The sequence below is a fragment of the Dreissena polymorpha genome, chromosome 4, assembly GCF_020536995.1.
Source record: "Dreissena polymorpha isolate Duluth1 chromosome 4, UMN_Dpol_1.0, whole genome shotgun sequence".
In the NCBI taxonomy this organism is placed as follows: Eukaryota; Metazoa; Mollusca; class Bivalvia; order Myida; family Dreissenidae; genus Dreissena; species Dreissena polymorpha.
Window position 1 is genome coordinate 102,962,594 of NC_068358.1, and position 25,785 is coordinate 102,988,378.

At 36.2% G+C, this 25,785-nt stretch overlaps 1 protein-coding gene across 2 annotated transcripts in view; it reads left to right on the top strand.

The window, feature by feature from the left end:
- Positions 1-2,906: 2,906 nt before the first annotated feature.
- Positions 2,907-25,785, top strand: part of LOC127877151 (thymosin beta-like) — a 48,126-nt gene continuing 25,247 nt past the window's right edge. For both annotated transcript variants that reach the window (XM_052422808.1, XM_052422806.1), the window contains exons 1-3: positions 2,907-3,073; positions 5,230-5,355; positions 24,230-24,325. In XM_052422808.1, coding sequence (XP_052278768.1) covers positions 5,247-5,355; positions 24,230-24,325 — 205 coding nt within the window. In that variant the 5' untranslated portion in view covers positions 2,907-3,073; positions 5,230-5,246. The remainder of the gene's footprint in view (positions 3,074-5,229; positions 5,356-24,229; positions 24,326-25,785) is intronic.

Here is a 25,785-nt window from a genome sequence, read left to right on the forward strand (position 1 = left end):
TGACACAACAAATCGTTTGACCTGTATCCTATCTATATAGATATAGAAATTGTTAATCTGTTATATGTCAGGCTTCAGACAACTTCTTTAAAAAATATGAAATTCAACATAATACAAACAAGAATATCTTTAAAAAAAAGATATACGGCGTTGAATGTGGTTGGATTTGGTGAAAGGTAAAGAGTTCAATGAATGAGATCAAAGATAACGAATGTCTTTTTCTGTGCAGTTCTTAGCTGCATCACACGCAGTACGGGATGTTACGCGGAGTTTTCGCAGCTTTTTTTACATTATCACATATTGCTTGTCCTATAGATACAAAACAGAAAACCAAAAGAATAATGGAAGTGAAATTAAAACATATGAGTCAACCGGCTACACGCGAAGTATCCGTATATATTTGAAACATTTATGCGCCCGTTCTTCGAACAAACCTGTTTTGGTGGCTTGTCGGGCATTGCTATTTGATTCGATTATTAAAGGGGATCTTTTCACGGTTTGGAAAATTGACAAAATTGAACAAATTTGTTTCAGAATCGCAAATTTTCGGTTTAGTTATGATATTTGTGAGGAAACAGTATTACTGAACATTTGCCATGGTCTAATATAGCCATTATATGCATATTTTGACGATTTAAAAACCTAAAATTATAAAGCGTTGCAACGCGAAACGATTGAATAATTTGGAGAGTTTTGTTGTTGTCGTTTAAATTTGTGAAACTACAAAGATTGCTTAAATAAGGTATAAAATACGCCTGCTATGTATGCTTGGCAGGAAAGCTCAGTTGGCTAATGCGTTTTTACTTCAGAATTCCGGGGGTCACTGGTTCGAGCCCTGCTGAGGGCTACTTTTTTTTCCTTTTTTTAAATTTTATTTTTGATTTTTTACTGTAGCTTTTAAAATTTAATGTTAACATTTATCAATATAAAGCATTTAATGACAAACTTCAAAACATGCCAAAATCTGTGAAAAGGCCCCTTTAACAGTATCGAGAATCATCGCGCTCATGCTTAATACATTACATGTAGTCAATATGGTGGAATAATTCTTGTTAAATTAGTCAAAAATAATATTTTTTATGGTATTGTTTAAAACACATTAAGAAAAATCATTATTGACATACCATAATTATATCGCTGAAGATCTTCATTTAACATATTTCTGGTCTAAAGAAAATTCCAGTTTACATAGTTCACGCGAAAGCTTCTTTATTATCTAACGATTATTGTACTGGCCGCGAACTGACCCCGATACCTTGCGGGTTGGAATGCAATACATTAAAGGGAGGCCAGGCTTTCACTGTTGGAACGACAGCTTGTTTAAACCTTTATACTTTTACCTGTTCAATTTCGAAAACAATTTTAAATGGTTTGGCCAAAACGAATATCATGATAGGAAAAAAACGATACTTTTATGAACTGAAATATACTGTTACACAGACAGGAATATGGAAGTTATTACTAAATATGAGAATATAACCTTTAAGTACAAACGCTCTGGCGCTGGCATTCCTCTGAAAATAAAAGGTGCAAGCACAAACTGTATTGATGTCGAGAGTTGAGTGTAAACATGTTCTATCTATCAAGCCTTTTCATTAGAAATAAAATTATTTCATGCTGAACACGCAGTAAAACAGTGTTACAAAGACGCGGTCATGTTTCCAATGTTCTGGTGGTATGTTAATATCAGCCAATTGAATAAATGAAGTGTATTCATTCGTATCTAGCCGCGGGAAATTTTATTTGAATTTTATTGAACACTTACAAAGGTCAGGTAAGGTGAAAAGCTGGCTTATACCGCTATGCCGAAAAAAAATACCGTCACAAACTCCAAATATATTGATATGTTAAGATTGTGTATTAAAAATCTATATATTATTAATTGTATTTGCACAAACTCCAAATATATTGATATCTTAATATTGTGTATTATAGCATTATTAATTTTATTTATATTTATGTCGTAATGAAGCGGTTTTCCATATACTATATTATACAAAAAGACTCCATATTTTGCCACAATTACAGTTGCATGCTGAGTTCATAAACATTCTAAGCTATTTAAAATAAACGACAAAAGCCCAGTACAATATTGCCGGTTGTAGGTTACAGTACACTAAATAACCGTTTCATGACGCTGTACTCTCTCAAAAAAATACCATAGTTGACAGGAAGGCATGTTTTACACTTTTATCTAGTATTCAGGTGTTATCTTTCGGAGATAATGGTAGAGCATGAATAGATGTTCACTACTGAATCCCTGAAATATGATAAACTTGAGACTATAGTAAACCCAATCGCACATTCTCGGCCCTTTCCGTCAAACATCGGATAAGTACCTCGAAGGAGATAGTATGAATACACATTTCGGAAGCGGTATTGCGGTCTACCTACGCGGGCCTACGCGAATCAAAATTACATAGTAAAAACAAACATGGCCCGTTTTGCGAGTTGTTTACATTTTGCAAAGATGAAAATGGGGATTTTCTATGCTCTGAAGCCAGAGCAAGTACAAACTCTACAGGAATTATGGACGCCGTCGTTGTTATTGTTTTTGTTGTTGTAACATTCTTAGAATGGTATCACGTGGGCGGACTTCTTTCAACCCGTATTTCTCCCGAGTCCGATTATGATAATCTGCGAGGGGTACCGAATGTAGTAAACCATCGCACTGAAAAAGGTTACACTCCACTAAGAAACGACCGAAAAAAAAAAGTTGCAAAAACAGTCGATTTTGATTTGTGTCAAGTTCTTTCTTGCTATGCACATGACATATCTTTTTAATTGCATAAATCGATTCCGCTTAGAATGACCTTTAAGAAAAGGTATGGTTATCGGGGTCTCTATGTGCGAAATGTTGCATTTATTTTGGCCTAAAGTTGTCGCTTTCACATTGAATTATATAGGGAAACTATTTAGTGTATTCTGACCTGTATTCAGTGTCGACTGTTTGATTGGTCAGTCAGCTACGACGTATTCATCTTCGACGACAAGCCCTTTCGCACAATTTTGTACCGCGTCTGCAGTGGATTTCTAGTCTCTGCAAATTGCAGTTGTTTTAGTGGAAATAAAGGTACAGATAACATTTAAGAGTATATTTTTATCTGTTCGCTTGTTAGTAATTGTTTTATTGAATGACATTTGTTATTTTACCTAAGACATGCGTCTGAATTCAGCTGCAGCAAAACGCGGAAGTGAGCGACGCATGATTTGCGCTTCTCTACAACTTGAACTTCAGAAGTCATGCCTACCTGTTTAATTGCAATCCAGTTATTTATGCAAATTAGGCAGACAATGATGTTGTTATTGATTGTCGTAATACATGCTCTATGTGAATTTTTTGAATACACTTTGATTTAAATATTAAATTCATTTTCTAAAATCTAATGGTGATACAGTCAACTCGCCAATAGGGGGTCACACCAATAGGGTGTATTTCATGAAAAAGTATAATCAAATCAAAAACAATTGTTGCATAGTGTGTTCCTTGGTTAAATGTACAGTTTTACAAATTTGTGAAAATATGCTCCGACTGTTGACCTGACAGGGGAGATAATGCTGTAAACAGTGATCCTTTATTGGCGATAGTGAGTGCTTTTGTGTACATCATTTTATTATAGGTAATGTTTATTTATTTTCAATGACACCTTTTTAAATCTGAAATATGGTTGAATGACAGCGTTATAAACTGTTTATTCTATAGTTTTTGTGATCATATGATATTTTTTCATTGTCGTATTTTCATTGGTCATTTTTGCAAAAAAAATCAGAAGTGTACTTCAGCAAAATAATAATACAGAAAAATGATATGATGACATTTATTTTTACATCTTGTCATACCTACACAAAAGCCACACAGACAAAATTCTAATGAAAATATTTAACATTTTTTGGCATGTGATTCTCTATTGGCAAGTTGATAGTATGAAGTTTTTTGTTTTAAGAAATTAAGTTGCACAAAATAATACATACTATAAAATATTGATAACACATAAATCTTTTAAAGCTGACAAGTGTAAAACTCTCTGATCCATTTTTTCAACTAACTGGTCACTTGTTCCATTCCCTTTTTATTGCTTTATGCTCTATATAACTTAGCCTTGTCCATCCTCTAATGTGGATCCCAACTGGAACAAATGTCACATATGCGATCCTTACAGATTCTTTTTGGGTTAGAACAATACAGCCTTTAAACACTAGATACAGGAAAACAACTCTGATTCCCTCATTTATGGTTTGGGGTGAACCAGCAGGCACAATATGCCCAGGACAATGCGTCCAATTTCAAATAATTTCTGCCCATTTTATTGACCCGTCCCCCATCAACATGCCAGGGCAGTCTCTGCAAACCATTTCTCCAGCACCAAATAGACAGGTTTGTATCCTAAACCCCACTCACCAATCGAGAGCCCCCTCAGTCAACCCAATGTCATGAACAGCATTGGTTAAACCATATACAGGCCCAGGTCCCTAACTTTAAGTCATCTTTTTCATGAGTATACTTGGGGGCCTGAGCTTCAAGCACAACATTCTGCACTGGTCAGGGTCTGTATGTCATCTCAGTTACTCAAGTTGACAGTGTTGCTTGGAATGAGACCGCCACACTTAATCTGGTTTGGGTCTTCATATCACCTTAGTCGCCCGAATGGACTCAGTAACTTCAACCGCACCACACAAACTTTATGGTTTCACCATTAATGTACATTACATTATCCAGTTAATGAACCACTAAATGGTCTCTGCATTAGTGCATGTGTAGTGCGATAAAAATAACCCTGATCATCCAATGGTTAACAGGTTGAGTCAATCGGCTTACATCACATCGTATTGTATTTGTCCATAGGCAAGTTGAAAGGAAATTTTGATATGTTCGACGGTAAATTTATTCTTGTCAGTCAAGTCGGCCGTATTGCCCTGTGTAATGTGTACACAGTTAAACTTGAAACTTGATAATGCTGAAATTGCATATGTACTTGCTTTTTTCGATTACTAAAATGTTAAATTCGTTTGAAATTATTTTGCTGAAGTCTTAGCCTGTAGAAAATAGCATTAACTATTTAGAAGTTGCGTGTATTCTGTCCTATAATTAGCTCAAAATCTGCCTATTAGCATATTATGATTTTGACTATTAAAGCAGGATGATAAAAAAACACCATTTTGGGTATTTCAGTATTGTTTGTTACTTTTTCATCTGTTATTTAAATCTAATACTAAATCCCAAAATTTCAGGTATTTAATTGTAAGTCATGTCTAGTGATCATCCAACAAACCCTGCCTTGTTAAAGGACATTCAAAGTGGGGCCCCTCTGAAAAAAGCGGAAACCCAAGAAAAGAACCCACTCCCCAGTATTGGTGGTAAGTAGGGAGCAAGTGTATTGAATTGAGCCTTGCTCTGGGAAAACAAGGTTTAATGCATGCACGTAAAATGTGCTCACTGAACAAAGTAATAAGGGATGGCACTTTTTGTCTTGACTGGATTTTCACTAAGTAGGAACTTCCTTTAAACAAAAAAACCCATAAAAGTGGACAGAGTCTTCCCACATTAACCTGTGTGGACTGCTTTGTTTTTCCAGAGCTGCATGGAGGCTAAACTGTGTGTTTTTGTTTTGTGAGTGTAGCTCCTCATTATTAAACTACAAATAAAGACACCATATAGGTGTATACAGAAATATATAAATATGTGTTATGCAAATTATTTTGCATTTGTTATCTAAGTCTGATACCAAAGTCTATTGTTGCTAGTACCAACAGAATTCCACACCAAATTTATGGAATGTTCACAGGCATTTATTACTGCTGTTAAAAATAACCACACTCTTATATTTTTATAAACATGTACATGTAGACCACAGGGCTTTTACCACGGTTTCAAGATAAGAAATTTAAGCTAACAAAATGAAAACACAAAATATGTAGTAATGAAGTTAATAACAAGTGTCAGACTAGTGTTTGTTATTTCTCCCATTTATCTACATTCCTGCTGCAAATAAAGCTATAACTTCTTAAAATACTTATACAAATGAAAAACAAAATATCATGCAAAATAAAGATGTAATAATAACTTAAAATTGTATATACCATAAAAGGACAAAAACATATTGGCTGAGGAAGACTCCATAGGAAGTTAATTATATATGTGAAAAAAGCTGTACCAGGAAATGAATAGTAATAGTCACAGATTATTAAGATAGCAATGAGTAAGTTATTCATATTTTTTTTATTAAAAATGTTGACTAATTTATATTTAATGCGTTGGAAAAATACTGTTTAATTTTATGTTTTCAGAAGGTGCAATAGATTGCTAAAACATTAAACGGTTAACCTATTATTATTATTAGTATAAGTTAATGGACAGAAATGACTGATGTAAGGGTTTAATTTTAGAGCTCTTGGCTTGGCAATCTAGAATGTATAGTTTAGTTATTGATAGTAATAAATGAAATGTAGTTTACCAGCTTTAATAAACCCAGAACTCCTTTTTTGTGATGCTGAGTTTAAAATGCATGCGTCATTTTTACTTGTGACAAAGAGTCAAATGACATATGGTGTCAATTTCAGCCAATAGTAAAGCAACAAGTAGCATTATTGCACACTCATTTTTTCCAATAAATTACGCGAAGCTACAGCTTTGTTTATGTCTACATTGTGGTTATTCAAGCAAAGATATAATATTATATAATTTCATAATATTAGCCCATTTATTTGATGAATTAATTACATAATAATTTATAAGATCCCTTAGGGTCAAATAATTGTTTTTCACACAGTACTGGGTACACTCATTGACCGCTGGACAAATCACTGATTGCTCCTCCCACCTAGTCATGTGACCTACAAAGAAGAAAACTCTGGACTAGTGGTAGCAGATAATTCACATTAAAATAATTATCCCTGATGATTTTGGATATTGTTTTCTATCATGTAATCTAAAGAAATCTGGTAATTAAACTAAAAATAATCAGTAATTCATATTAATTATTGAAATTCACGTACATTGTGGGAAGTAATTTCATTTAGATCCTGGGCTATAACAACAGCCAAAATAAGTAGTTACATGACATTATAGGAGATAGATAAATCACAATTTCTTTTAATATTGAATGACCTATTTAAAAACCTCTGGGTTGATTTTATATGTGTGAAGATGCTAAAAGAACTTTCAATTGCAACCATTTTGAGCATTTCAATTTGAAACTAGAAATGGCGCGGCAGAAGCCGACGCGTATCCCCACGCCACATGTTTGACCAGGGTTGGTAATGGGGCAATGCATAGTTGAGATTGACCTTATTGTCGTAAGAGATGTTCAGTATCAATAAGAAGTGAATCGGTGTAGAAATGAAGAAGTTAAGTAAAAAGCAATTTTGGATGGGTGTGGCCTATGTGGGCGGGGCGCCCCAGGGTTAGTTTGCATAGTTAAGATTAACCGTGTTGTCATAAGATTAGTTCAGTTACTTCAGTATCAATTAGAAGTGAATCTTGTAGAAATGAAGAAATTATAGTAAAAGGCAATTTTGGGTGGGTGTGGCCTATGTGGCCTAGGCGCCCCAGGGTTGGTAATGGGGCCATGCATAGTTGAGATTGACCGTATTGTCATAAGAGAGGCTCAGTATCAATTTGAAGTAAATCGGTGCAGAAATTAAGAAGTTAATGTAAAATTACATAAAAAAATTAGTGAAAATCTCTGACCCTGCCCAGCCCCAACCCCAATAACTTTTGACCCAGGGGTTAGATCCAAATTCCATCACTGTCACCGTCAGACATATGCTAATAGCTACCATGTATGTAAGTTTCAAGGTTCTAGTGCTAATAGTGTAGGAGGAGCAGGTGGCCAGGATGGACGGACGGACAGACGCACATCACCACAAAATGCGGGGCAGTTTTCCTTATATGGCTATAGAGAAACCTTGTAAACACTCTAAAAGTCACAATTTTTGCCCAATCATCATGAAAGTTGGTCAAAACATTGATTCAATTGATGTCTCGGACGAGTTCGAAAATGGTTGAGATCGGTGAAAAAACATGGCCGCCAGTGGGCGGGGCATTTTTCTCTATATGTATATAGTGGCATTTTTCCCTATTTGGCTATAGAGAAACCTTGTAGACACTCTAGAAGTCACAATTTTTGCCTAATCATCATAAAAGTTGGTCAAAACATTGGTTTTATTGATATCTGGGACATGTTTGAAAATGGTCGGGATTGGTGAAAAAACATGGCCGCCGGTGGACGGGGCATTTTTCTCGATATGTATATAGTGAAAACATGTAAACACAGTAGAAGTCACATTTTTGGCCCAATTTGCATGAAATTTGCTCGGAACATTTGTTTCCTTTATATAAGAGTTGATTTCAAAAATGGTTCCAGTCAGTTGAATAACATGGCTGCTGTGAGGGGGGCAGTTTTCTCATTATGTCCCCCCCCCCCCCCCCCCTTTTGAAGAAGAGGGGGTAAATTGTTTTGCTCATGTCGGTCCGTCCACCAGATGGTTTCCGGATGATAACTCAAGAGCGCTTATGCCAAGGATCATGAAACTTCATAGGTACATTGATCATGACTCGCAGATGACCCCTATTGATTTTCAGGTCACTAGGTCAAAAGTCAAGGTCACGATGACCCGAAATAGTAAAATGGTTTCCGGATAATAACTCAAGAACGCTTATGACGAGGATCATGAAACTTCATAGATACATTGATCATGACTCGCAGATGACCCCTATTGATTTTCAGGTCACTAGGTCAAAGGTCAAGGTCACGGTGACCCAAAGCAATAAAATGGTTTCAGGATGATAACTCAAGAACGCTTATGCCTAGGATCATGAAATTTCATAGATACATTGATCATGACTCGCAGATAACCCCTTTTGATTTTCAGGTCACTAGGTCAAAGGTCAAGGTCACGATGACCCGAAATAGTAAAATGGTTTCTGGATGATAACTCAAGAACGCTTAGGCCTAGGATCATGAAACTTCATAGGTACATTGATCATGACTTGCAGATGACCCCTATTGATTTTCAGGTCACTAGGTCAAAGGTCAAGGTCAGGGTGACCCGAAATAGTAAAATGGTTTCCAAATGATAACTCAAGAACGCTTATGCCTAGGATCATGAAACTTCATTGGTACATTGATCATGACTCGAAGATGGCCCCTATTGATTTTCAGGTCACTAGGTCACGGTGACCTGAAATAGTAAAATGGGTTCTGGATGATAACTCAAGAACGCTTATGCCTAGGATCATGAAACTTCATAGGTACAATGATCATGACTCACAGATGACCCCTATTGATTTTCAGGTCACTAGGTCAAAGGTCAAGGTCACGGTGACCTGAAATAGTAAAATGGTTTCTAGATGATAACTCAAGAACGCTTATGCCTAGGTTCATGAAACTTCATAGGTATATTGATCATGACTCGCAGAAGACCCCTATTGATTATCAGGTCACTAGGTCAACGGTCAAGGTCACAGTGCCAAAAAACGTATTCACACAATGGCTGTCAAGGTCACAGTGACTCAACTTAGAAAAATGGTTTCCGGATGATAACTCAAGAATGCTAACGCCTAGTATCATGAAACTTCATAGGTACATTGATCATGACTCGCAGATGAAATAATGATGAAACTTGACCAGGATGTTTGTCTGGACAATATCTAGGTCAAGTTTGACATTTGGTTAAGATTGAATGAACCGACTCCTCTCAGGTGAGCGAACTAGGGCCATCTTGGCCTTCTTGTTTTAAACATCATCTTATAAATTACCACACCCCACATTATAACCCCCTCTCACCCCCACCCCCCCCCCCCCCCCCCTACCCCCCCAAATTTTTTTATTTTTTATTTTTGAAAGATCGTCTAATAAATTATTGAATATGAACAATTTCCCCATGATGGCTTACATTATACTGTCAAGCACTCAAATAGTCGAGCGCGCTGTCCTCTGACAGCTCTTGTTTATTAGCTCACCGAGAAAATAGTTCTGATAGGGAGCTTTTAAGATACAGTGTTGTCTGTAGTTATTAACTTTTTCTCCTTACTACTTCTCATTATGAACTGCTGGGTAAAATTACTCAAAACTTCACAGAAATGATCCTTGGGTGACCCTTTGTCAAAATTGTGTAAGTAGTATAATTTCAAAAAGGTCACATTATTCATATTGACTTAACAAGTAATTAAATTACAAAATCTTATTCTCAGAAACAGCAAGGGTCCGGGGTTTGTTATTTTTATGCCCCCGGTAGGGTGGCATACAGCAGTTGAACTGCCAGTCAGTCTGTCTTTCTGTGTGTCCGTCTGAAATCTTTAACATTGGCCATAACTTTTGCAATATTGAAGACAGCAACTTGGTATTTGTCATGCACGTGTATCTTATTTCTGCTCATTTTGAGTGGTGCAAGGTCAAGGTCATACTTCAAGGTCAAAGGTCAAAAAAACAAAATCCAAGGGAAGTAACAAGCTTTAAAGTGAGATAATTTCTACTTTATATCATTTGGCAGGTACAGATCATTTTCACAAGGGAAGTAATATTTATTAAAAGGATATAATCAAAAACAAATTTTAAGGTCATGGTCATCCTTCAAGGTCAAACGTCAAAAAATACAATCCAAGGGAAGTAATAAGCTTTAAAAGGGAGCTTATTTCTAAACCTGCCAAATGATACATTGAAATTTTATTTCAAAGCGGTAACTGACAAACACATCTCTTGTTTGTGCGTTAAATTATGAAGTGAACCAGTACTAAGGTTGTTTAAATCACGCACGGGGGTCAGAATCATGCTCCAGGTCTCACAAGATTTATGAAAAAACTTGAAATTAAAATAAACACAGGATCCGCTCAAGAATAAGTGTCAATCAGGGAATAATCTACATGCGCGTCCCGCGTCTATGACGCACAAATATCGAAATAGACGCATAGTTTTGAAATATGTGCGTCCACTCGGACGCATTGCTGAAACGGATCCGTTAACACATACACGGATCACGATAAGTGCAAACCATCTTGGGTATGAGTCAAAAGTGTAGCGATGAACGCTGAGTTTAACGGAATGAGGCTTGAAGACTGCAACAAGTCTTTTGATTGGCTCGAGTCGAGCCGCTGCTGTATAATATGAACCAATTAGAATCGACCTTTTAAATAGATTGTGTTATGATATTTTCCAAAGTCCCCGGATGAAGGCCTACTTTAACTTTTTGTAACTTAGTCATAAATAATACAGAAATAATGCCTCCGAAATAAGGTGTTGAAGCTAGATCCAAAACAAACAACTCTAAACTTAAATAACGGTAGGTCAACGGCTCGCAATTCGGACGTTAACAATAATATTATCAGACTCGCAATTCGGATGTTAACAATAATATTATCATTGACTTGAATCAAGTTGAAATTTTGTAACAGGTTACATTCATGTAACAGACACTTATAGCCTATGTGAAGGCAAACAAGATAGTGATAACCCTGAATTTGTTTTTTGGTTTCAAAATTCACTGTTTTAGAGATTATTAAAAGTTTAATGCAAAATATAGTTATTGAGCTAGTGCCACTAAAATGTTCTTCACTACTTGGTATCTTTCAAAATTTGGGACCCATTCTTTTTCAAGTTGGACTCATTAATTTTGGCCTGGGCCTCATTGGTCTTAAAACTGCAAGTTCAGGGACCCATAGATAGTAAATTCTAGATTATTCCCTGGTGTCAATGTTGCATTATAACAAAAATTCTAGTCTGTATGGACTAGAGTGCAATGACCCCTAATGCACAATTCAAAGCATGTAATTTTGAAAAATGTTGCAGTTTCTACATAGCTGTCAAACTGAAATAATTGTGTCGGTCCTTAAAAAGGCACCCTTACAAAATCAAACAAACTATTGTATGGCAAGAATTTGGAGGAAAATACATCTGTTTTCAAGAGTGGCAGAGCACTGACCTAACCAACTACTGATCAGACAATCAGTACAAAAACAAGTAATTTGGAAATGTGTTGGTAAAACTGAAGTTTTAATTTTCAGTTTTAGTGGTTAATATTTTTTTTTTCACGGCATGAAAACTGTCGGTTATTCAAACCTCGTTAATAAGAACAGTCATTCAAAGAAACCTTACTACATTAATGGAATTGACTATATTATCACTTTAAAAAGTATGTTATTACATAAAAAACAATAAGAACCTTCATAAGTCATACCTTCATAAGTCTTAATAAGCTTTATTTGTATATTCAACTTGATAAACAACACAGATAGCCAAAATAATATAATAATGTTAACATCAATGTATTAAACAGTATGCTGCATAAATGTTTCAAAATTAATTATTTAAACATAGAACCACACCAATGTACATCATTTGAAAGGGAAAAAGAAATATAAAACATCAGAAAATAAAGCATTTCACTTCAAATTGTTTAACAGTTATATTTGGTCATTTGGACATGATATACATCAACTTTTGTTGTTAAAACGTTTTCTGTTAGTGATGGATGATTTCCAGGTTCGATAAAATGAATGTTTTTTTTCCTATTTCCTGACAGAAAGGCCCAGATAATTGCCACCATCTATTTTAGTTGCCTGAAATAACATTAAACATATTTAATAAACTATCAACAACATACCAACTCATAAATGTCCCTATCTTTAAATGTCCGAATTTTAACATATCCGAAATATAGTACATCGAGTGAATGATATACTTTTTATGTCCCCCACCACTTATAGTGGGGGACATATTGTTTTTGCCGTCTGTTGGTTTGTTTGTGTGTTTGTTTGCGTCAAACTTTAACATTTGCCATAATTTTTGCAATATTGGAGATAGCAACTTGATATTTGCCATGCATTTGTATCTCATGGAGCTGCACATTTTGAGTGGTGAAAGGTCAAGGTCATCCTTCAAGGTCAAAGGTCAAAAAAAATAAATCAAAGCGGCACAGAAGGGGACATAGTGTTTCTGACAAACACATTTCTTGTTATTTCAAAAATTGTTTGTATCTTAATCAAATTATATCCTTCCCAGATCATTATAATAATGAAACTATTAAACAAAAAATGCACACAAATACCTGTTGAAACAATTTTTATTTGTTTTTGTGGAAAAATTAAATACTTTTGCCAGCCCCATGGTTTAGATTAAAGAAATAGTTTGTCCCCATGTTTAGTGCTCAATATCATAAAGGAGCTGTTAATCCGAAAATAACCCCCATAAAACTTGACAAAAGCAGTAAAAACACCGTTTGCAACACTTGCACGCTTCATTGATTTCAGTTTAGACTGTGCTCTGTAGGTCGCTTACATCGTTGTAAATCAATATTTACAACTGACAGACGCTGGCCGCTAATGCGCTTGCTTTCGATTCACAGAACATTTTTTTATAGGATTTTACCGATTTTTTAAAATTCACCACTTTTAAAAAATTGGAGCCACTTTTTAAAATTTAGCGCCAATGGTGATCGAAAGTGAAACCCCTGTTTTACGGAAATTTATACTGTGCACAACCAAATATGTATAGATAGTCTGTACATAAAGAAAAACAATATTTAATTGAAATAAAGAAAGAGTCCTGCTAACTTTTGAAAAAGGATGAAACAGTATTGGTGATTGAGTCATCAGTGTTGAGATCACAAAATTCCTACAATGTAATGTCAATTTTTCTGAAAGGTCATGTTCGTTTTCTGGTATAAGCATATTTTCTATGTGATTCTCCATATTAAATAGACGGTCTTTGTCATCTTTTGTGTTTACCAGCTCCTTAAAGTTGTAGGACGTTTATTTAAATACATTTGCCTTAGTCACTTATTATGCCTGCTTTCAAGCACAATTGAAAGGTCATGGCAGGTTTTGGTATTAATGCTTGCACAAATTGGTGCAATGTTGAATCTTTGAAAAGGCTAGTTGTGGTGGTTGTATAAAGTTCCTAAGGTATAGAATGTTTGTTGTTCAGGAAGTTTTTCTATGTCATACAAGGATGTTAATAAGTATTCACTTCAGATGTCAGAGATATCATATTGATGAATAAGCATTTGTGTTTTTCTTGTTGTAGTGTTTTTTTATCATCAGTAACAATGAGTATAGGTTTGTGATATGAATATGATAAACTGTTCCGTAAAGGAAATTATGGTTTAATTAACAATTACTTTTGATCATTCATTCTTCAATGTTCAATGATCTCTTACTGCCTGATCTATCAATGACTAGTATGTGAGCCTCTCTCGGAAAAACGGGGTTAAATGCATGTGTGTAAAGTGTTGTCCTAGCACTATCCGCTTTTATGGGATTTTTGTTGAAGGAAAGTCTCTACTTAGCAACAATCCAGTTTAGGTGGAAAGTGTCGTCCATGATTTACCTGTGCAGACTGCTAAGCCCCATTTTCCCAGACCGAATGTATATAACTATATTTTGGCAAGTAAATAGTGTGATTAGTCTACTTGAGTGATGAATGTAACAAAATTAAATATAATTAAAAATTAATCAAGTAGTGTTTTCTATTAACAGATAATTGTGTCCGCTTCTCAGGCCTTTTCCTGGCGTATCTTCTGTTAAACAGATCCTTTTCCAAGCCGAAATTGTAAAAAAATCTTATTTGAAAAAAAAAAATAATTAATTTATACCGAACACATTTTAAAAAAATCTGAAATATGTGTCTTGTTATTATTATATCTCACGTTTTAGCTCGACTATTATATATGAAATATATATAGTGGAGCTATCCTACTCACCCCAGCGTCTGCGTTAGCGTGCAAATGTTAAAGTTTTCGTACTACCCCAATTATTTTCATTGTCCATAGACATATTGCTTTCATATTTTGCGTACTTGTTTACCAACATGAACCCAACCTATAAACAAGAGCAGACAACTCTATTAAGCATTTTTTCATAATTATGGCCCCTTTTCCACTGAGAATATGCAGCAAATGTTAAAGTTTGCGTACTACCCCATTTATTTTCATTGTCCCTTGACATATTGCTTTCATATTTTGCATACTTGTTAACCAACATCACCCCAACTTATAAACAAGAGCAGACAACTCTATCAAGCGTTTTGTCATAATTATTGCCCCTTTTATATTAGAATATGCTTATTATTGATAAATCTATGTTAAAGTTTGCGTACTACCCCAAATATTTCCTATATCCTTTGACATATTGCTTTTATATTTTGCATACTTGTTTACCAACATGACCCCAACCTATAAACAAGAGCAGACCACTGTATCAAGCATTTTTACATAATTATGGCCCCTTTTACACTTAGATAATTGAACATTTTGCTTAAATTGCTATAACTTCTTTAGTTATGATCACATTTTATTAATACTTTGACAAAACAACACTTACCTGAATACCAAAATGGATTCGACCCAAACAATACCCCACGCCCCTACCCAGAATCCCTCCCCCCCCCCCCCCCAATTTTTTTTTTTAAACATCATCTAATGAATTACCCCACCCCATTATATACACCCCTCTCAGCCCCCCCTACCACCCCCCCCCCACCCAATTTTTTTTTCTCCTTTTTTATTTTTGAAAAGATCGTCTAATAAATGACCACACCCCACATTATACCCCCTCTCAACCCCCCCCCCCCCCCCCCCCCCAAAAAATAAAAAAAAAATTGCCTTTTTTTATTTTTGAAAGATCTTCTAATAAATGATTGAATATGAACAATTTCCCCCATGATGGCTTACGTTATAATGTCAAGCACTCTAATAGTTGAGCGCACTGTCCTCTGACAGCTCTTGTTATGCCCCCGGTAGGGTGGCATATAGCAGTTGAACTGTCCGTCAGTGTGTCAGTCAGTATGTCAGTCTGTCCAACCGAAAACTTTAATGGCCATAACTTGTTTTGCCCCTTTCGAAGAAAAGGGGGGATATAGTGATCGGACTGTCAGTCCGTCTGTCTATCAGTCTGTCTTTCCGTCACACTTTGCGTTTAGGTTTCGAAAAATGCTCTTAACTTCTACAGTACAGCCAAAGCGGAACAAACGTATTTCGCGATCCGCGGCGGCAAGGCGAAATGAGTCGATGCCGCGTCAGTCGTTGAAGCCGCGTCAGTATGCGGCGGCAAGTCGCATTTCGCCGCGAAACTTCGCATCTGTCCGCCGAGGCATGCCGCGGTCCGCGACATGATGCAGAGTCGATGCGATCATGAAATATTTTTTTTTTTAATTATTAGTTACATGTAGTTAACAAATTTTGAAAGAACAATTATAATAATAATTAAAATCATAATAAATTTATTGTGCGCGGATTGTATTAGCATATACATGTAAGCATAGTTAATGTGTCTGGCCAATTATTAAGTTTGTTTCCTGCCCGTAGCGTATGTATTTCACACATAAACAAGGTCACGTAATTATGTTTTCGCACATACAAGTGGTCAAGGCTCCAGCATATGGTGGATTTATAAATTAATTGCATGTTGATTCCGCTATTATATTTTAGCTGAGAAAATTAGCAGTTTGAAGCCACATCAATAATCAAGACGGTGACGACGTATTTGTAGTTTTGTTAATTATCAGCTTATTATAACTATTGTTTGAATATGCGTATATAAACACGTTTTATTTTGTTCATATTATACAGTTAATATCGCTACTAATTACCCGATAATCCCGTATATTCCAGTTTTAAAGCAAATGCTGGTAAATATTTACGATACACAAACATTCTCGATATTTCCTTATGTATCAAATACATTTTGGCATTTGTTACTATTTATAGAGATGATGAAATAACGTCTAATCGGGGCGTTTTTTTCTCCACTGAACACGCGATTTACGCCTGACGTAATGTTCATGTATTTACACAACACAAAATACACCCAAACTTTCCAAACAACGTTCTACATGTCTGCATAATTTTCGCGCGCTTTATATGAAACAAAGGATATTTTAGCACTGTTTATTTGACGCTAGAATTTGCCAAAGGACGCGTTAGCATTAAAATTTGGAAGTGTGTTTCGGATTAAAAATTTAATAATGATAATCGAACGAATCATAAACAGTTGCACGTAATTAATTCTACGCTACACATACAGGTATGTACATGTAGGTGGATATCTTTTCACTCGATCCGCCGCGTACGTATGCGGCGGATTTACTCCGCGAAAGTACGCGTGGTTAATACAGACTCGGCGTCGTTGCGCCGATCGATGCCGAGTGCCACGGCGATACGCCGCGTGAACACACGATTCGGCCGCCGCGGACTAATAATCTGGCCGTGGCGTAGCCGCGGATTATGTTTGTGCCGCTTTGGCTGTACTGTATGTCCCTTGAGATATAACCTTCATATTTGGTATGCATGTGTATATGGATGAGGCCTTTCCATACGCACACAAATTTTCACCCCTGTGACCTTGACCTTGAACTTAGGGTCCGCGTTTAGGTTTCGAAATCTGCGAATAAGTTTCGAAAAATGCTCATAACTTCTATGTCCCTTGAGATATAACCTTCATATTTGGTATGCATGTGTATTTGGACGAGGCCTTTCCATACGCACAAAAAATTTCAACCCTGTGACCTAAACCTTGAACTTAGGGTCCGCGTTTAGGTTTCAAAATCTGCGTTTGAGTTTCAAAAAATGCTCATAACTTCTATGTCCCTTTAGATATAACCTTCATATTTGGTATGCATGTGTATATGGACGAGGCCTTTCCATACGCACACAAATTTTCACCCCTGTGACCATGACCTTGAACTGAGGGTTCGCGTTTTTAGCTTTCGAAATCTGCTTTTAAGTTTCGTAAAATGCTCATAACTTCTATGTCCCTTGAGATATAACCTTCATATTTGGTATGCATGTGTATATGGACGAGGCCTTTCCATACGCACACAAATTTTTACCCCTGTGACCTTCACCTTGAACTTAGGGTCCGCGTTTAGGTTTCGAAATCTGCGTTTAAGTTTCAAAAATTCTCATAGCTCCTATGTCCCTTGAGATATAACCTTCATATTTGGTATGCATGTGTATATGGACGAGGCCTTTCCATATGCACAAAATTTTTGACCCCTGTGACCTTGACCTTGAACTTAGGGTCCGCGTTTAGGTTTCGAAATCTGTGTTTTTGTTTCAAAAATTGCTCATAACTTCTATGTCCCTTGAGATATAACCTTCATATTTGGTATGCATGTGTATATGGATGAGGCCTTTCCATACGCACACAAATTTTAACCCCTGTGACCTTGACCTTGAACTTAGGGTCCGCATTCAGGTTTCGAAATCTGCGTTTAAGTTTCGAAAAATGCTTATAACTTCTATGTCCCTTGAGATATAACCTTCATATTTGGTATGCATGTGTATATGGACGTGGCCTTTCCATACGCACAAAAATTTTCACCCCTGTGATCTTGACCTTGAACTTAGGGTCTGCGTTTAGGTTTCGAAATCTGCGTTTAAGTTTCAAAAATGCTCATAACTTCTATGTCCATTGAGATATAACCTTCATATTTGGTATGCATGTGTATATGGACGAGGCCTTTCCATACGCACAAATTTTCACCCCTGTGACCTTGACCTTGAACTTAGGGTCCGTGTTAAGGTTTTCGAAATCTGCGTTTCAGTTTTGAAAAATGCTCATAACTTCTATGTCCCTTGAGATATAACCTTCAGGGTCCGTGTTAAGGTTTCGAAATCTGCGTTTATGTTTCGAAAAATGCTCATAACTTCTATGTCCCTTGAGATATAACCTTCATATTTGGTATGCTGAGGCCTTTCCATACGCACACAAATTTTTACCCCTGTGACCTTCACCTTGAACTTAGGGTCCGCGTTTATGTTTCGAAATCTGCGTTTAGGTTTCGATAATGGCTCATAACTTCTATCAAAGCGTTTATAGGTGGCATATGTCATTCTATGGTGACAGCTCTTTTTTATGCCCCTGAAGGAGGGCATATTGTGCTCGGACTGTCCGTCCTTCTGTCCGTCTTTCCCTAACACTTTGTGTTTATTTGTTATTAATTTGCTTAATCGGTTGCAAATGGTGCCTTTGGCTTTGTGAGTTTTGGATTTCAATGGTCTTTTTAGCTTGAGTATTATATATGAAATATATATAGTGGAGCTATCTTACTCACGTCGGCGTTCCGTTTCCCTGCCGTTTCCGTTAGCGTGCAAATGTTAAGTTTTCGTTCTACCTCATTTATTAGTTCCCTACCGGTTTCACCTGACGGGACTTATGGTTTTCGCTCTGTGAGTCTGTCACACTTTTCTTGATCCTGCAATAACTTTAAAAGTTCTTAATATTTTTTCATGAAACTTGGAACATGGATAAATGGCAATATGGACATTATGCACGTCATTTCATTTTGTTCATATGTCTAAAATTCTGGTTGCTATGGCAACAAATAGACTAGAAATACTGCTGAAAATGGTGGTTTTCTGGATCCTGCGATAACTTTAAAAGTTCTTAATATTTTTTCACAAAACTTAGAACATGGATAGATGGCAATATGGACATTATGCACGTCATTTCATAGTGTTCCTACGTCAAAAATTATTGTTGCTATGGCAACAAATATATTTTTTGTTTATCTGAAAATGTTGGAATTTCTGACAATGGTGAAGCCGGTAGGGGACTTATTATCCCCGCCGAAAAAAATTCGGAGAGGATATAGTAATTGGTCCTGTCCGGCTGAAACTTTGTCCGGAGCATAACTCCAAATCTATTCAATGGATTTACTTTAAACTTAGAATATAAACAGATGGCAACTACATGTAGGAGAAGTTCAGTGACCAAGAACCATAACTCAATCTACCTTAGTTTTTGAATTATCTCCCCTTTTATATAAAAGCCCTGTGACCTTGACCCTGAACTTAGGGTCCGCATTTAGGTTTCGAAATCTGCGTTTAGATTTCTTAAATGCTCATACTTCTATGTCCCGTGAGATATAACCTTCATATTTGGTATTCTTGTGTATATGAACAAGGCCTTTCTATATGCACAAAATTTTATTACCCCTGTGACCTTGACCTTGAACTTAGGGTCCGCGTTTAGGTTTCGAAATCTGCGTTTAGGTTTCAAAAAATGCTCAACTTCTATGTCCCTTGAGATATAACCTTCATATTTGGTATGCATGTGTATATGGACAAGGCGTTTCCATACAAACACAATTTTTTACCCCTGTGACCTTGACCTTGAAGTTAAGGTCCGCGTTTAGGTTTCGAAATCTGCGTTTAGGTTTCGAAAAATGCTCATAACTTCTATGTCCCTTGAGATATAACCTTCATATTTGGTATGCATGTGTATATGGACAAGGCCTTTCCATATGCACACAATTTTTTACCCCTGTGACCTTTACCTTGAAGTTAGGGTTCGCGTTTAGGTTTCGAAATCTGCGTATTGGTTTCGAAAAATGCTCATAACTTCTATGTCCCTTGACATATAACCTGTATATTTGGTATGCATGTTTATATGGGCAAAGCCTTTCCATACGCACACAAATTTTGACCCCTGTGACCATGAGATTGAACTTAAGGTCCGCGTTTAGGTTTCGAAATCTGCGTTTAGGTTTCGAAAAATGCTGTAACCTCTATCAAAGCGTTTATATGGGGGCATATGTCATCCTATGGTGACAGCTCTTGTTCAATATTGAAGATAGCAACTTGATATTTGGCATGCATGTGCATCTTACGGAGCTGCACATTTCGAGTGGTGAAAGGTGAAGGTCAAGGTCATCCTTCAAGGTCAATTGTCTAATATATGGCGTCTGTGCGTCTGTCCGTCCAAATACTTAAACATTGGCAATAACTTTTTCACTATTCAAGATAGCAACTTGATATTTGGCATGCATGTGTATCTCATGGAGCTGAACATTTTGAGTGGTGAAAGGTCAAGGTCATTCTTCAAGGTTAAATGTCAAATATATGGCGTCTGTCCGTCCGAAAACTTTAACATTGGCCATAATCTCAATATTGAAGATAGCAACTTGATATTTGGCATGCATGTGTATCTCATGAAGTTGCACATTTTGAGTTGTGGTAGTTTAAGGTCAAGGTCATCCTTCTAGGTCAAAGTTCAAAAAAAATAATTCAAAGCGGCGTTCTCATGAAGCTGCACATTTTGAGTGGTGGAAGTTCAAGGTCAAGGTCATCCTTCAAGGTCAAAGGTAAAAAAAATAAAATTCAAAGCGGCTCAATAGGGGCATTGTGTTTCTGACGAACACATCTCTTGTTTCAATTTTCAATTACATCTAACAAAGTATTTAACTATAATAAATATGATTTTGTTCTCCTTATTATGCTCCCCCAAAATATATTTTTGGGGGAGCATATAGTCGCCGCTTCGGTCTGTCCGTGTGTGCTTCTGTCTGTCTGTCTTTCCGTCCGTGCACAATTTTTGTCCGGACTATTTCTCAGCAACTAATGACCGGTATATAATGAAACTTTATGGGAAGCTTCACTACTAAGAGGAGATGTGCATATTATCAGCCGGTTTTGGTCGGATGATTTTTCACAGAGTTATGGCCCTTTGAAATTGTGAAATTTTCCATTAACTGTACATATAGTGCAATTCTTGTCCAGGCTATTTCTCAGCAACTAATGACCAGAATTCAATGAAACTTTATGGGAAGCTTCACTACCAAGAGATGTGCATATGATCATCGGGTTCTGGTCGGATGATTTTTCACAGAGTTATGGCCCTTTGAAATTTTCTATGAAAAAATTCTTGTCCCCCCAACTACTGTGCCCTCAAGACGTTTCTTTTTATCTGAATATATCTGAATATATAGTGCAATATTGTGACAAAAAATCCTTTGGGGAGCATCACCCGTCTCTAATGGTTTCTTGTTTGAATTATTATAGAGAGCTACATGTATGAGAAATATCCTGAAGAAATAACAATAAATAAAGATTGGGAGATTTCTGCATGTAAATTGGTACCTACAACAGAATGCTTAGCGAGCTACCACATTTTTAATGTTATTTGAAGTTTGTGACTGAAAGATAGTGACTATTTAAGTTTTTTGCTGGTATCATACAATGTTTGTATACCATACTATCATGAATCTGTCAGTATTTACCGCTATGTGTGTGTGTGACTGACAACACACCACATTGGACCAATCTGGCAAAATATTGTATTGACCGAATTACCGACTTGCAATGTGATGCAAGGTTTTTTACAAACTTTTGTTTTAGGTTTTGATGGCTTTTGTTTTAGGTTTTGATGGAATGCATTTTTTGTCAAGGTTTTCAAACACAATTTTGTTCCATCTTTTGGAGCACTCATTGTAATAGCATAATGAAGGAAGAAAGAAAGAAAGAAAGAAAGAACAAAAGAAAGAAAGAAAGAAAGAAAGAAAGGAAGGAAGAAAGAAAGAAAGAAAGAAAGAAAGAAAGAAAGAAAGAAGAAAGAAAGAAAGAAAGAAAGAAAGGAAAATAAAATTAATTGCATGTTGATAACAGATTTTTCAGAGCTCGATTTGGCTTTTACTTACTATTTTTGCCATTTGATACAAAATGTGGCCACTTTGGATATCAATGAGCCTTTTTGTGGGCAGTTAAATAGTTTAACTTTACAGTTTGGAACTAAAATAGATGCTGAATTGGCAATTCCATCTGTTCTTCATCCTTGTTGACTGTGTGTGGAAATATTTCCTCATGTGCAGTTGTTACAAAGTGGTAAAGTTGCAACAAACTTGTGGCCATTAGAATATTTCATTTTGCATTAACTGCATTAGCCAGCTAAACCCCTGTTTTTCATGGAAGCCTTCTAAGTTTCTATGAAATAGCAGAATTTATCTGTGGATCACACATTGCACGATAATGAAAACATGTTATCAATCAACTTAATACATACTGAGAACACAAATGGTCTCCTCAGCTTTGAAAGCAATGAGTTGTATCAATGACATGTAGATCTGAGCCACGCTCTGGGAAAATGGGGCTTAATGCAGTACTCACAGGCTAAATGGGGCTTAATGCAGTACTCACAGGCTAAATGGGGCTTAATGCAGTACTCACAGGCTAAATGGTGCTTAATGCAGTACTCACAGGCTAAATGGGGCTTAATTCAGTACTCACAGGCAAAATGGGGCTTAATGCAGTACTCACAGGCTAAATGGGGCTTAATGCAGTACTCACAGGCTAAATGGGGCTTAATGCAGTACTCACATGCTAAATGGGGCTTAATGCAGTACTCACAGGCTAAATGGGGCTTAATGCAGTACTCACAGGCTAAATGGGGCTTAATGCAGTACTCACAGGCTAAATGAGGCTTAATGCAGTACTCACAGGCTAAATGGGGCTTAATGCAGTACTCATAGGCTAAATGGGGCTTAATGCAGTACTCACAGGCTAAATGGGGCTTAATGCAGTTCTCACAGGCTAAATGGGGCTTAATGCAGTACTCACAGGCTAATCAGAGACTGCTGCTTTTATGGAATTTTTTGTTTTAAGGAATTCTCTTAACAAAAATACACTATAGACAGAAAGTTTCTTCCCATATAAGCAAGTGAAGACTGCACAGGCTATTCTGGGACTACACTTAACACACATTCATTAAGCCCCATTTTCCCAGAGCAAAGCTTTTATGCATCTCAACTATATAACATATAGGAGTGTCTTCAACTTATTAAAATTTAGAATATTCAATTATATAACACAATTAATTGATCACTTTTGATTACGCACTGAAATTCATAAAGTGCAAAACAATAAAAAACACAACTAACTGTTCTGAAAGCCTTTGTCACAACCCACTACATCAGACACAGACTGCATACCATTGTACCCAAGCACATGATTTTAAAAAGTAAGATAAAGGCATGCATTGATGAAAACCACGGCAACATGCAGTCAATGTGCTGTAACTAAATGGTTGCCACAAAATTGTTTATTGTTATAATGACATAATTGGGTCAGTGCATGATGTGTTTGATGAGCATGCATCCTCACAGTGCCCAGGGAACTATGTGCTATTATCATGGGATTGTAAAACACTGTCAGGGTGGTCACTCTTATGCACAACTTCATCGCAACTACCTTTGCGTAACAGATTTATAAATCATAAGCATTTTTTGTGGAAAAAAGCGTTGTTCAAAATTGTTTAGGTTTTGCAGAGTCCAGTACTGAATTATTATATTTTTTTGGAGTCTTTTTACTTGGATCGAGTCGGAAACTCCTATTGATTTGTAATTTGCTTTTGGTGTGGGATATAGAATTTGCGTTGTCCCTCAGTCTCTTGTCTGTCACACAATTTATTTTTGGCGCGATTATGCTAGTTTTCATTATTTTCAATATATGTTTTTTATTTCAGACATATCTCAAGAGAAGACAGTTCAGGCCATTGAGACCTTTGATGCTTCCCAGTTAAAACATGTGGAACCACAAGAAAAGACTGGATGGAAGGAATGTAGGTGTTGCTGTTAGCTGAAATAATTCCCGTTCAGAACAAATCTGAACGCTGAAAATCCGGTCTGTAAAAAACATAACGAAAAATAAATACAATGCTATTATGGGAATTACAGTGTTTACATGTATATATCTAAAATCTACACGTTGTTTGACAAATATGATCTTAGATCACAAACATTACCTGCATTTCATTCAAAATCATAGACATGGAACGATTGTTTTCTCAAAGGCAACCATTTTGGCATTGTTGTTGTTGTTCTTATTTCGTACCATAGCTATTTCATGCCTATTACTTTTGGGGTATTTCGTAACTGTCGATTCTAATATTTTGAGTTATAATAGTTATAATTATTCTTTTGCTTCTTCTTATAATTATTATTTCCAATTTCATTTCTTACTGTTTTGCGCATATTGCATACTTTTTTGTTCGAACTCGGTTACAAACATAGTTGAATTAAACCTCCAGTTCGATAGCGATATTATATGTCGAGCTCACATTCACCAAGGGAGATAACATGAACCTTTACTATACAAGGATTTATATTGGATGAAACAAACTTGTAATATAGTTTATAAACAGTAAATTTCAATATATTTTGCTCAATATATACTATTTAGTCAACGTTCTTTCATAATAGTCACAAATGTGTGTATTTAAATTCATGAGTCATGCGACCGAAATTGGTGTCAGAACTCTAGCTATTAAAAAGATAGAGTGGACTATTGACGCCAAGAGTCTGCCAAAGCAAAAATCATCAAAAGACTCTTAAGGCAGCAATTTATATTGACTAGTGTGACTGTATGATGTTGAATTGAATTTGATATGCTTATTGTTCTCTTGTATCATTATAGTGTAGCTCCTCCCTGGCTGGCTTTTACCTTTAATGGGGACTTTTATCTTGCTTTGTGGTTAATTTATCAGAACCTTGAATAAGAGTAATCAATTTCCAAGGTTAACTTCAAATTTATGGAAAATTGCATACCAGGTAATGTGTCCTACTTCCCAAAGTTGACTGATATAGACGCCTACTATCCTCATTAAAAAAAGTTATATAGGCAGGGATGGGAACTAACTTTTTACTATTGGTTGCCAGCACGGGCAACCATCTTTTTCATGTTGGTTGCCCAGCTAAAGAGTAACGAGCCCAGATATATGAACATTTTGTGTCATTTGTACATACTACATTCTTTAAATAAAATAATGGATAATTACATAACATTGCTCACGTAGCACCCTATGCATTATGTATATTTATGAGCCTGAATTGAATCATTTCCTTTGCCTTAATAATGAATATTATTTAAATCATTATTGATCCATAGTCGCCAATTTGTATTCAATTTTCATTGCACTGAATTGTTTCAAGCTTTAAAAAAGTTAGTTGCCCAGCTGGACAACCAACTTTTGAAATTGAGTTGCCCAGGCCAAAATCTACCTGCCCTGGGCTCACGGGCAAC